This window comes from Zootermopsis nevadensis, unplaced genomic scaffold (assembly GCF_977971745.1).
Source record: "Zootermopsis nevadensis isolate Lab colony 2312 unplaced genomic scaffold, Znev_1.0 Znev_ptg000061l, whole genome shotgun sequence".
In the NCBI taxonomy this organism is placed as follows: domain Eukaryota; kingdom Metazoa; phylum Arthropoda; class Insecta; order Blattodea; family Termopsidae; genus Zootermopsis; species Zootermopsis nevadensis.
This window is the reverse complement of record NW_028259192.1, coordinates 12,694,139-12,708,470: the sequence shown is the minus strand read 5'-3', so window position 1 is coordinate 12,708,470 and position 14,332 is coordinate 12,694,139. Positions and strand designations below refer to the sequence as shown.

Sequence of the window (14,332 nt, the reverse complement as noted above, 5' to 3'; positions counted from 1 at the left end):
CTTCTAGTTACAGTGAGCCCAGTGTAGCACAATTCACACAGTTGTCAGCACTGATTTCTGAAGTTCAATGCTAGTTTCCTGGATTTTTAAGTGTTTCCACTTAACCGCTGTTAAGCTGGTAGTAACTACATATTTAATAACTTAATCATTGAAGATTTCCGTCTTCTGGGTTGTTGCGCTGTTTAGTGTGGTCGATGTTTACCAACGTTTCAGAGGACATACTGCCTCCATCATCAGCGCGATGAATATGCCAATTGGGTGGGTGGAGATGGGTTTATAGGAGCCGGACCGTGAATGGAGTAGCTTGTTTCCTTCCTTTTTAAACACCTACAAAAACAACATTTCGTAATCGGCTTCATGAATGAGCTGCATTTTACAGTTTTCACCACTGTACTTTATGCAAATAAAATTCTATCTAAACACATGCATATGATACAGTCATAATAAAGATACAGAAATATTCAGAACTATAACGACATTACGGCAGGAAATACATTTCCACTTACTCATAAACTGCAATTGTGCTTGAACACCGCACATTGAAGAGGTACAAGGAAACAGACGCAAAGACCCATGCAATATCAACCTCGGCGCTACATGACGTAGTTTACTCAGCTACACGCCCCGGCCGCTTTACACCGGGAGAAAAAGCCCCTGGTATCCATTGGGGAGGAGATTGGGTGGGCCCCAGAGCCGATCTGGACGTGATGTGAAGAGAAGAATCTCTGACCATATCAGGAATCGAACCCCAATCGTCCACCTAGCCGTGCTGAAGGTTTCGAACAGTGTATTAAATCTAACTGTCAGATAACAGAAGAATGTTGTGACAGCGATGAAGACCAACCAATCGGAAATGCAGAATTCGACTCAACCCTGACCCAGATCCAGCAACAAGCAGATTCATTTCACGTGGACTTGAATGCAAACGGGCGAGACATGCAATTATGTCTGCCATCGGGCAGGACAGCAGTGGCATTGACACTTTAAAGAGATCAATACTTTTAAAGCTCAAAGCTTATCGCTATCACGTATGCACTATGAGCGCCGGTCTCGAATATTCCATGCCAGCAACTACAGTTGGTTTCTGCATGTGCGTACTATGTTCTATTTACCAAGTAACTCCATAAAGTACAGTCCTAAAGAAACTGATGGTTGCTCAGCTAGCCAAATTCCCAGCCTCTTATGGGATCCAAGTTCCATTACAGCATTCGCAAAAGCGCACCACTAAGTCCTATTCTGAATCAAGACAAATTAATTTTAACATTATCCTCCAATTGGCCCCATCCCTTCAGCTCTTACTACTTAAATTTTGCTTACTTACCTTTCAAGCAAACACCCGGTGCACAACTCCCTGATATGACCTACTATAACCGATGAACTTAAAGTACATAGCAAAAGATAAATTTCCACACGTGAGAAACCCGACCAAGTCACTCATATTACTGCAATTCTGTATGCACGGCACCGATTTACACACTAAATTCTGATTGTGCTGTCATAAACGTCAGCGGTTTTAGCTACGAATATAAATACACTTCAACAAATGTTCAACTCTTAAAAATATGAAAGTATTATTTGAAAATTCAACAACATAGCTTCAAACATATCACCTATTTGTATAATACCGCACTAAACACAATCACAAAATGAACAGATCACGGCTTACAATGTTTTCAGTTTTGTACCGAACACAACTCTGGATATACGAAATTTCAGGTTCTCACGGATGTTGTTCTTATGCGTTGTGAGCTCGTAGGTAGAAACCGTTTCGGAGAATGTAGGCGTAATGGCACAGTGTGTCATCGGAGAACTAGGTTTAAAATGACAAAACATCCAAGTGAATACCACTTCACTGTAATACATAATCACAATTCAAGTATGTACCTACTAGAATACTTATATCATAACCATTATGTTGTTGTCTTAGACTTTAGACATCGTCTAAATGTTATACAATTATAGTATATCCCAATTATCCTGGAGCGGATAAAACGGGTCTATTTGGTTTAAACAAAATATAAAAATTAATTAAGAAAATCTGTTGTAAAAGTTAGAACGTTTAAAAAAGAAAAGAATGTGTTCGATAAGATATTATTTAGCGTATCAACATAAAACAATTTTCCTAAAACCTGACGTTTACGATAACAGAACGTTACTACCATCCATCGGAATCCGGCATACGTTTGTTTATTAACACTGTGACAGTAATTTCTCAATACTGTAAGTGTAGTTATCATCGGTTCTGCTACTAATAAACTTATGTATTTGTTACATTTGCGTGTTTTCTTTCCGGGGTTTCGATTATCCAGGGAAATTCATTTCCTAACCAACTCGGATAATTAGGAGTCCACAGAACAACGTTTATGAAGTTGTTTCTACTACCGTCATCAGGTAAAGTGACTCCCTAGTTGAACATGGGCAATGTCCAAAGATTTAACACAACGTAACGCACTTTTGCCAGGAACCCTCAAACTTGGACCATATAAAGTAACTCTTGAAAGCACTTTTCTAACTATGCAGACGTTCATACACCCGGAACTAAGCCACAGAATGATCGTGTTTCGTTTGTTTTCCAGAATAAAAGAAAAAAAGGTTGTTTTCCTAAAGAACATCACCGAATGACCTCTGTAAAGAAGATGTTAATTTTCTGTGAGATAGGAAGCAAATATCGTAATTCTATGTGTTGCCGTCCACCATTAACACGTAACAGACATTTACTCCCGTATGTTCATGATTCTGTGCAGGACGTGGGATCTGTTCGGTTGTCTGTCCGCTTCCTTCATTTCCTAAAATAATGAGCATATTTCGACAACATTCAACATTTTATTTATACTCGTATGTTTAAAAACGTTGTTGGGCGACTTGAATTTCTGTGGAACATAGTCCAAGTGCTTTTTATTTAAAACCATATTGTTACTTCTTTACGACACAGTGGCTTTATTATTAGGCTACGTGTAGTTGGTAACAAGAATATTACATATGAAACATTTACTTGGTCGAAAAAAAAACAAAAACAAAAAAAACAGATTTCAAAACTGATGCAACCTGCTTTCAGATGAACTCGGATCCGCTGGTACAAGAACTGTATCAAACGAAGATGGCACCCCCACACACGGGATACTTTTCACGTGAAATGGGTCTCCAGAAAGTGCTGAATGAACGTTTCGTGTTCCACACCGAAGCCATCAACATATACAAAGTAATTGAAGAAACCTTCACTGAACAGGCAAAGTGTGATCTTACCGAGATTCAAGTATTACCGATTTGGCAATGCTATCCATTCGTACCTAGAACATCGCCTTTGAAGGAACTTCTTACATACGGGTGAGCTCAAATCTACTGTTCAACGATTTTCTAAATGAATGGAGAAGAGTCCTGGTGATAGTCGGTCAACAAATTCCACACCTTTCAAGGAATTAAAATATTAATTGGGATACCGTGTTCACACGACCCTCCCACTGGATCTTGCTCTAACCAACTGAATCCATTCCACACCCACAGACAGAACTGAACATTACACGTGGTTCTCTTCACCTCAGACTTTCCTAACCTAACGCAATCCTGCTTTAAATATTATAACCATTTCTCACTTCACCATACGATCTACATGTCCTGCCCATCTCATTCTCCTTAATTTGACTAACGTAATAACATTTACTGCCTCATTTTCTACCCTGAAGACGTAGCCAGTAGTTATCGTAAATCGTTGGTGTCTACCAACAGAACCACACCATTCTCAGAAGAATAACAAACATATTCACTGCAGTGATAACCTCAAATCTCTTAAGCTTACAAGTTAATTAATTACCTTATATTGTGCCTGCATGCTATGTTTGTTAAAAGCAGCTGTTGGTCTTAGCTTACTGAAGACCACTGAAAGATAAGGAACAGGGAACATATTGATTTTTGTTTTGCCCGCGACGTTTTGCACTCTGTTCACTTGAATAACATGTTTAGAACCAATGTTGTCATCATCAGTTTCAATTCCCAGCTTCTATGTCACTGCACTAAAGATCTCCTCCCCGATATCCAGAAATAATGATAGCTATATATATTACAATGTTTACAACTTTGTTAATTCGGTTAAAAGTTAAAATTATAAAATAATCATCGAAGTATTTTTGTTTGATTTTAGCACACACTGGCCAGTCTCGGTGTGTCGTGGTGCGTCGTTGTGGAGTGATTTGAGGAATGGTACATCTCACGTTTTCATACGAGCATTTCATCTCACCCGGTCCAGATTTTGGCCGTCGGCCTATTATGACACTTTAAAATAACATTCACAGAGCAATGGGCTTTTCAGGTACCGGCGGGCGGCTGAGAGTGGACTCATCAGCCACTTGAACAGACATTGGCGTCCAACTAAGCCGGCATGTTCCGTGAAAACCGAGTTTCGTAGCGTAGGTACTGACACCATCGTGTTCGCAATATGGCTGTTGGGAGCGGGCACGCTTATCTCTGTAATTATCTTCGCCACAGAAATCATCTTACGCAGCAGGTAAGCCAGAGTGGCTGTTAAAACACTTCGTTCAGACTAACACAGAAGTAATAAGAACATTAAAACCTACCGTGCAGAGGAATCCTTCAAATACTTCATTCTCTACAGAGAGGCTAATGCGCGGATTTATAATTAATAACGAAGAAACTACTTCAGGATCACAGACTTAACAAACTTACGAAGGACGAGATTGGCGGGGTATGTAGTACGCACTTGGAAGAATCTGTATTCACCACAATGGGTAACCGGAACGTTGCCACAATCAAACTCTAGGCCTCCAGGTTTGTGAGACTGGCATTCCGTAACTCTCAAGATAAACGAATCCTTTCTTGAACCCTGAACGTGAAAGCCCCTACTGGACATATTGCAGTAAAACAAAATATACTGCTTTCTTCCTAGTGGCTTCAGGTTTAGTTATAAATTATTTTGGCCTCTGTTCGCCGGGTAAGGATTTCTCTGCTATAAGCCCTAAAAGCGGTTTTGCAGTGATAGCCAATCTTTCCAGGTTTAGTCATACCTCTACTGACATTCCCGGACACTGCCCACAATATTTGCTGACACTGCCTGTACTTGTTCTCAGGTTCAGGCGCTCCTGCAATACGCCAGAATGAAATTCATCGCACCGCCTGGGATGGAATGTAGAACACTAGCAATGACATCCGGAGAAAAATAACTTCAAACTTGGCACTGAACATATCACTGGTACAAACAACACATTTTGGTTAACAGTAGATATCATAGGAATCACTTATTGTGATAAGAACATTTATTTAAAACCATCTCATACAACGCATAATTGTAAAATTACCGACTTGTATGGTTATAATTAGTGAATGCCTTTTAAAATAAGGATTGCAAGTGAGTGGATTAAGACGCACGAAGGAAATGAGAAATTAGCAAACAAATGACTCCATGGAACAAATCCTTCCTGAGAAGTTTGCAGTTGCTCAGCTGGTGAAAATTCCCTGCGTTTGATGGAACTCCAGTGTTCAGTACTATGAACACAAAAGCCTGTCCGTTCTACCCGGTAACTTGCTGCCTTCACAGCCCCCCTAACAAAATAATTACAGGGTCAATAATACTTATTTTGCCATTTTACTTTACAAAATACCCTTCTTGCACCCACTTCGTATGTCTTACATATGCTGTACCGTATTAAGCTGGTACGCTACCAACAGCTTCACTCGTGAGTCGCCAGACATCTGCCAACTTCAAAATGCTGTTTCATTAAACAAATTCTCTTTACTTGAGCCCAAATTAATGTTATAGGATTAACTGGCAAATGTATGGTACTAAACGTTTATCTTGATGACCCAATTCATTATCGATTTGGCGAAGTTCATGTATAGGTTGCGTCGAAGTCCTTATACACCTGTAGGAACAAACATTGGAAATGGGACGTGATTCAGAAGCCCCTGTGCATATATACGTCCCACGTCGCGTACGTGATTTATATGTTCTTATGGGTGCACAGGGAATTGTGAATCATTCCGTATTTTGTTCGACCTCTTGAAGTGAATAAGCTAAAGCAATTCTTCTCGGGTCTCGGTTGAATCTACTCAAAATTGTTCTATTTCAGCTACTCAATTTCAGACTTTCTGAGTTCTCCGAAAGCAGTTCCTTCGACACAATCGAGTGACAGTTGACATTATCCATCAAGATTGTTGAACCTTATCCCAGACAATTAACAGTCACTTAAGGAACTTGTAAAAATATATGTACATATTTTAGGGACTGATCCTGATTCTCCCAGTTTCTTTCAAGCAGAAAATGGTCCTAGTGGCACCTGATAAACTGTTATAAGAACTTACACATTTAATACCTCAACACCTCTTCCGTCTATTAAAATGTCCCTTCTACTGTTAAAATTCTTATACATGAAACCAATTTTCCTTAATATTGTTAATACAGAGTCGGTATGGCCCAGAAAACTCCTTTCTTCTCCAAGACACTTCTACGTTTATATGCTGTAGGATGTTCACCCCTGTCATAACATTCATGTACTGTACGACGCAGAACATCTTAAAGTTGTCATGTTTGTAAAGTAATTTTCCTTTTGTGTGTCTATTATCTCCTGACAGAACCAAACATCCGGTTAACGGAGAATCAAAAGCTTCACTGCACACACTTTGCATTGTCTTACGACGCACACCACATACTTTTGCTGTTATTTCTTGCGTCTTACAAATGTAAATTTGCAGCGTGCTCAGATCGCTCAGAAACATGTCTGAAAAGGCTACAGAAACCGTACATAGTTCTGACTCCTCACAGCAGACTTCCCAGTCTGCTCTGCTTCATTGACATTGTAACTGCATGGGATGTCAAACAGCACTTGAACAAAAAGTAACGTAAACAATAGATTGTAGCAATTATAAAAAATGCAACAAAAAATCAATAAATGGTTATAAGATTCACAGCACAAGAATATCATAGCAGGAAAAACAGAAATCAATTTAAGGTAAGCGCTTACGAGATAAAGTATATAATTGACAACACAGCACAGTAAATACAGTTTTGCACGTGTAGCGTGGCCCTAAGTCGCGCTATTTTATGACATGAGTATAAGTGTAAATGAGTGAAAATTCATACAGTCTATATCAGCCACCTTTCTTTACTGTTGTCAACATAATGTTCGAGGTAAACTATCATTTTAATATTTTACCTTCGTCCTATATATATAGTGGAAAAAAATATAAGTTAATCTCAGAAAAATGCATTAAAATTTCCGAAGCACCCCGCCACTGTAACAACTCTTTTTATTGCAGACCGGTACAACGTCAACATTTGAAACGTGCCTTCTATAAATTGATCATCAAAGAAATCCACATTCAAAGGGAATCAAAAATCGGCTAGAATTTATGGTGAAACTGTGAAATCTGTGTGTTCATCTTTTATAGTAGAACCTACAACTGTATAATATAGAATTATTAGCGACACTGAACATGTAGACAGAACAGTATCGGAATCTGGTCGTGAGATCAATTATACGAAAATACTTAACGTTGTGAGTAGTCTCCTCAGGCCTACAAAAGAGGCTTGTTAACTGCTGTAAGAGGTGTCGGACTCGATTTTCACAAAGAGATGAAGATTTACACACTACTCATCATTGCATCGTTCTTTCCGTTCAACGTTCTAGCAACTCTCGACAGAAATACCATTCGACTCGTTAACGATTACTACACCTATCAAAATGTTCGCGTAATAGCAACTTACACGTGCTACAAACATGGTACTGTATTCATAAATTTTTGTACTTTAGTCAGCAATTAAGCTACCAGTAAACTATGCGCAATTTCTTAAATAATAAGGTAGGCCTAGTCGTAAACATAGTCAGGCCACAAGCAATTGTACTCCAAGCTCTTCATGCAAAAGTACTGTCAATGCCTCGGGAATTAACATTATTAACCATTCTGGTTTATTATCAGTCTATGGATACTTAAACGATTAATTAGATAGTACTCTGCTTTCACTGCACACTACACCTTCAAGGCCAGCCCGTCAACTACTTGTTTTTGTTGCTATTATAATCTGAAATTTTTATCACGGACTGCGCATCGTCAGCTGAATTTTTGTAGTCTTTTAAGAACTTAGATTAAGATGGCTGTCTTCAGGGCGATAATGGAAACAGCAAACACCACTGAAACGTCTGTAAACTTCTACCAAACTTCACGGCGCTACAACACAGAAGGCAGCCATCTTCGAACTCACAGCCGTGAGAACCTCAAATCCTACTTTTAGTAACGTGTTACTTAGTGAGTATCTTTCACTCTGTCCAGATTCTGTAGGTCTTCTTTTGTACATCTGTATACTATTACCAGCAGCTTTTATAGTATTGCAGTATCTTATCTATATAACTTCATATTTTGTCTTCTCAGTGCCTTACATGTGCTCAGCTTTCTCACGATTGTCAGGCACATTAATAAACAAACCAAAATATTAACAAAAACTTCACGTTCATGTTTCATCTAAATACAAATAAAATTATAACTTAAAGAACACACCTTAGAAAATATTCAATTAGGACAGTAACAAATCAAAATCATGCTGATGATTATGATGACCAAAATCGGCATCTTCATCGCCGTGGGAAAAAAAAGTCTCAAATAAAAATAATATAAAAGAACAGGCTCATATTAAGAGCAAATTAAATTCGGGACATGCTTGATATTGCTAAGTTCAGTATCTTCCTTCTTTCGTCTATGTAAAAAACCAAATGCTAAAATATACAAAACTATAATTTTGCCTTAGTTTACATGCGTCTACAACTTCGCCACTTATCATACAAAAACATGCAATGAGAAAAAGTGCTGAAGAAATTATTAGAGGAAGTAACTAAAGAAAATAGAAAATTAGATGAGCAGTTACAGTTTGTATGCCATTCTTCATCACATCTTATTAACGCAACTAAATTAACGCTGAGATAGGTGGAGCATGTAGCATCTATGTGGAAATAAACATGTAGCCTTCTCAAAATTCTAGTTGGAAAACTAAAAGAAAAGTGACCGTTCTGAAAACAAAGAAGTAAAGGAAATGATAATATTGAAATGAATCTTAAACAGTGAGTGTGTGTGCCACAAATAATCGGGGCCGGCGTTATTACATTTATACCAGTATTATATTGAACGTTCACCGTCTCAAGTAGTTTTATATTTCTTATGCAAGACGTTTCTGAAGTTTCCCGTAGCCTTGTCTTCGCATGATCTGTTGTCATTACGATGACAGATTGCCTTCGTTCTGGCCCGACATTTTGAAAAGGCGCGTTAGACCAACATGCAAACCACAGGACCACTGGGGTGATTACACTAAAATTCCCATATAGGTAATAAGTTAGACTGCAGTGTACTAAACAACTACTTCGTACAAACTGAAGGCCAATTAATACATCCTACATGTTCGTATATCGATGTTCTGGTTTGTGACGCCGTAGGTAGATAGCAAAATTTCGAAACGTTGGTATCTACCTGCGAATCCTTACGGTGCCACAAACAAGATCACCATCGACATATTCACTGTAGTGAGAACCTCAAATCTCACATTTTCAAAAATAAACATACGCTACCAATATACGACCAGCCTGTAAGATTTTATAAAAAAATCGTGCGTCAAGCTCCAGACACACTTAACCTCGCCAGATGCATCCCTCAACTTTCTGTCGGACTATCAAACGTTCTATATATGTTTATTCTAATGTTCAACAGATTCATTTCTTCTGGCGAAATCCCTGATGACGACAGGGAAGTTCTGGATGATTTCTGCAGATCCAGAACAATCTCCTTCTAAATCCACTGAATATATTATAAAGAGATCTTACAACAAGTTCGGAATATTTCTAGACTACGATTGTCCTGAAGGCCAGGAATGCATTCTTCACGTAAGTTCATATGCAACAGTGACCTTCAAAGCAGAAATCTCCCTTTGCTCTAGTCACAGTACGTTTAAATCGTTGTCAAAGTGAACGCAAAGACGGCTTAGAACTAAGCACACTGAATACACGTAAAATACTACAAATTTATAAAAGGTATTCCTGAAACAGACCTAGACGTACCTGTGAGGATAACAGGAATATTATTTTTAAGTAACAGGATGTAAACGTGTGAACTGAATTCATTTGGCTGATTTTAGGGTCGAATGTCAGACTCTTTTAGAAACGGCAACGAAGCATAAACAGCACGGAATTTCTTGATCAGCTGAGCGTCAAAGAGTTTCTCAAGAAGGTCTCTGGTTCATGAAGTTAATTAGTCAGACAGATAATTAGTTGGATCACATTTTACACTGGATAAACTATTCTGAAACTGCAGAATCTTACATCCTGAAGCCTAGTCATTAATGTGGCGATGTGTAAGGCGATTGCAAACCATATTTTTAATTATCATCCCTTCCTTTCACAGAATTCTGCACGACGATCTCTCAACGGCAGTTATTACTGGTTTATATGGAGTAAGAAGAAATACCCATCGGAGATTGAAACACTTAACTTGAGTATTGATACTGAGGTGACATGGGCACATGCCGAGGCCGATGACAATATTATGTTGTATGATCTCTACAAGATCAACTACAGTTGGCCTATAAATTGTACAGTGGCAGGGCACTGGGATCGCGGTGTGGGTCTGAATTATAACCTGACACAGTTTAAATACTCCCGACGACAGGACATGAGAGGCATCGTGTTCACAGCTGGTTTAGCGGTACGTTCTTGCACAACACGCGGCAATCATTCCCGGAAACACAATGTTTGCATTTCCTTTAGCATAAATGCCCATGACTTGATGTACAATTTAAAAACACAAATCATTCTCTGATCATCTGATACCAAACTGTCACTGTGACGATTAAGATTCTGTTTTAACCTAAAACTCCGGGAAAAACCTCGGAAGCGTACTTTTCTTTAATTGTATCCAGGCCAAGGGCTCTGAACCAGCAGCCCGTGCATATTTTTTCAATACTGCATCACTCTATATAAAATAGTTGCTACCTAAATGAAACAGACCATTTAATATTCAGTAATAAAATAGGAAGTCAACTAATTTGCTAAGTTAACTTGGCCTATACAACTTGAAGCGTTCTAATTTTGTGCATCATCCTTCCCATTCTGAGATTAAAACATGGATGCAGTCAGGTGCTGTTACTTGCACAATGACAAGGATGTTCAAGAGGCGAGAATTAAATCAACATTCTTTGCTGTTAATGGATGCTTTCTCTCTCGACCTCCACAGCTTAATTAAATTTTTCTCATAAAAATAAAGATTTTAAAAGGTTGTCTTGCGTTAGTAAACTGTTATCATAATTTTTAAAAAAGACCAAGATAAAAGTAATTTCGCACATACAATCTACAAACTCTGGTTTTGAGGTACTTGCGTTATTTGAAGCCAGTGGCAGAGAACGGAGGACCTGCACGTGTTGCAATTGTGATGCATGAGGTGTCAGTCTCGTAGGAAGACAACTTGAACGAGCCCCTTCCGTTTACCACATTCTTACTACTTCTCAGAGATGACAGACAGAAATAAACTCATGCATGTAATTTCTAGGAAGAAAAAAATGGTTCATACAAAATTTGTTCTGTTTGGGTTATATCGCCATATAAAGTGCCGAACGTCCAGCTACTTAGAAATTGTCATAAAACGGGAAGTAAAACACCTTCCTACAGACGCCATGCTGTTATTTTACACTCAATACACACGCTTCCTGTAACAAGTGGATAGATATCGTTCGAAGATCTGTCAGGTCCACAAGTTTATAAGAAACTATACCAAATGGCTTCCACCTCTGTTACCGTAAGTCTGCTCTTCAGTAACATACACGAAATTTACTGTAATATATATGCATATGTACACATATAGCATGAGAGTTTAAAACTTTCAGGTAAATAACGTGTGTGTGTGTATATATATATATATATATATATATATATATATATATACATATATAGAAAGAGAGAGAGATAATTTACAATTTTCAGGTAAATAACATTCCAACGAGCAACCTAAAGCAAGAATTGCTTAAGCCAGAGAACAGGGAAATGGATGCAATGGCTACATACAATTACAGAATTTTCCAAATGCTCGAGCAGACCTACAACTTCTCGTAAGTTACACTAAGCCTATGCCTAAGTTACGAAATTTCCTATATAATCTTATTTATATGTGCCACGGCTCAGATACATATTTTTCCATCTGTAACCACAAATTCAAGCGACACCAACTACGTGTTCGGTTAGTAAGTAATGTCTTGAAACAACAGGCCTAGGCATGTAAAATAGAACTGTGGTAACAGAACCCGAAGGCTCAACATCACTAATATTAACGCCATTTGACACGATTCTGACCAGTTCTATCTCCTCCCATACTCTTATAAGAAATAAATTTTCACACACTTCTAATTTATATTCTATTAAAAAGACCTCGTTTCACACGTACAAAGAGTTTACAAATTTGTTTTGTAACCCTACATCGTGATCTTCGCGTTCTGTAGCACGCTATAAATGTATTGCCGTACACTTTACAGGGTAAACATTAAACCCAGTAAGTTCTTTGGGTACGTGGTTGAAAACGGAAAGCTGGAAGGTTTGACACTCATGATGAAGAACCGAGAAGTAGACTTGAGCGTATCTGCTATACTTATCAATCGGGCCCGATACAGATGTATGGATTTCATATCTACACCAACATGGGAATTCAGGTAATAATATATTTTCCAAAGCGTAACCTTAAAAATAATATCCGCAATATTGAGTATTATCGTTATATGCATGGAAACATTGCTGAGGCCTTGTTCTTGGCGCAAACCCGAAGTGCAGCAGCAATATTTACGCAACGCTCACTAGGCACAAACGGACTATGACTGAACCACACTTGCAGCATGCCTCAGCAGTACTGATAATTATCAGTACTGCTGAGGCATGCAAATGAAAATTCTGCAATACTGCGGATATGCATTCACATGGAGTTTGGAACCTGAACCACTATTTCCGAACTCCGCAACGATACTATTAAATTGGTACGTTAAAGTTTAAATTTAAATGAAATTTTAAATGCTGACATTAAGAAAACTTATCAGATGTATGAAACAGATCAACATTCAAAAATGATTCATAAGGGTCATAAAATTATACAATTTTAAAGAGAAGCATTGATATTCTTGAAGATAAATGGAAAAAGTTTACATTTTAAATAGTAGGCACCTAATACACCCAACAAGAAAGCGCAATATTTCACATGCCCCAGCACAATGACAATTCTCTGCATGGACCAGAACAATTCTTGAGAGACTACTATTAAGCAGAAAAAGTTGAAGCGATGCGTTTTTGTTTTTCTCAGTCGTATTACAAATCGACATACGAATTCACAGGTCAGGCTCAAATGTTTAATCAGAATTATTCTATTCATACACAATTCGAGAGGTAGATGTGTTGTTACTTTCAGTAAAAATAACATTTACACCGTATTTAGGCAACTTAACTTTTTCGAAAGCGTAACAACTCAACTGACTTCATGAAGAACCCTTTTCAAGTATCTTTCAGTCTCTCAACTTAAAATTATTCACTGTCAGGACTTTTTCCATAGTCTGTTCTTTAATACCACGACGTTTCGCAGGCTGGTTCTGTCTCCGTCTTCAGGTGAGACCCAACAGAGTAGGTACCTCTCACCTGAAGACGGAGACAGAACCAGCCTCCGAAACGTCGCGGTTTTAAAGAACAGACGCTGGAAAAAGTCCTGACAATGAATAATTTTAAGTGCAAACTACCGTCGTCAAAACCCTTTAGAATTGAGTCTATCAACTGTTCGACAAATGTTCTGCCTGTCACGAAACTAGCAGACAAGATTATTATTATTATTATTATTAAGTGTTCTGTCTTACGACAGGTCCATTGCTCTGCCCAAAAAGAGCTCTCCAGTTGTCCCTATTCTCGGCTTCTCGCTTTAATTCCTGGAACGTCATCTTCTTTCCTTGTTTAAGGTCGTCGGTTAGCTGTATCAATCTTCTTCCTAGTCCTCTCTTTCCTTCAACCTGGCCTTCGATGATATCACTCATTAATCCATTCCTTCTCATAATATGTCCCAGCCAGTTAGCTTTCCTTCGTGTAATCGCCTGCAGAATGCTTCTTTGCTCGTTGACTCTCCTCAATACTTCTTCGTTGGTCACTCGATCCGTCCACCTGATCTTCTCTATTCTTCTCCAACACCACATTTCGAAACTCTCCAGGTATTTCTGTTCCTTCTTCCTGAGTGTCCAAGTCTCTGCTCCATACAGCGCGACACTCCATACGTAACACTTCACTAGTTTCTTCTTCATCTCCAAGCCCAACTTGCTAGTGAGAAGTATCCTCTTCTTGAC

General features: G+C 38.5%; 2 protein-coding genes across 2 annotated transcripts in view; one reads left to right on the top strand and one right to left on the bottom strand.

Annotated features, from left to right (window-relative positions):
• Positions 1–14,332, bottom strand: part of LOC110838765 (facilitated trehalose transporter Tret1-2 homolog) — an 84,479-nt gene that overhangs the window by 48,241 nt on the left and 21,906 nt on the right. The gene's annotated exons all lie outside the window — the stretch shown is intronic.
• The window catches only part of LOC110839017 (uncharacterized), a 52,242-nt gene that overhangs the window by 34,683 nt on the left and 3,227 nt on the right, over positions 1–14,332 (top strand). The window contains exons 26-33 of the mRNA XM_087340133.1: positions 3,056–3,324; positions 4,304–4,498; positions 7,090–7,135; positions 7,511–7,727; positions 9,697–9,869; positions 10,387–10,686; positions 11,958–12,082; positions 12,503–12,676. Of these exons, the coding sequence (XP_087196259.1) occupies positions 3,056–3,324; positions 4,304–4,498; positions 7,090–7,135; positions 7,511–7,727; positions 9,697–9,869; positions 10,387–10,686; positions 11,958–12,082; positions 12,503–12,676 (1,499 nt within the window). The remainder of the gene's footprint in view (positions 1–3,055; positions 3,325–4,303; positions 4,499–7,089; positions 7,136–7,510; positions 7,728–9,696; positions 9,870–10,386; positions 10,687–11,957; positions 12,083–12,502; positions 12,677–14,332) is intronic.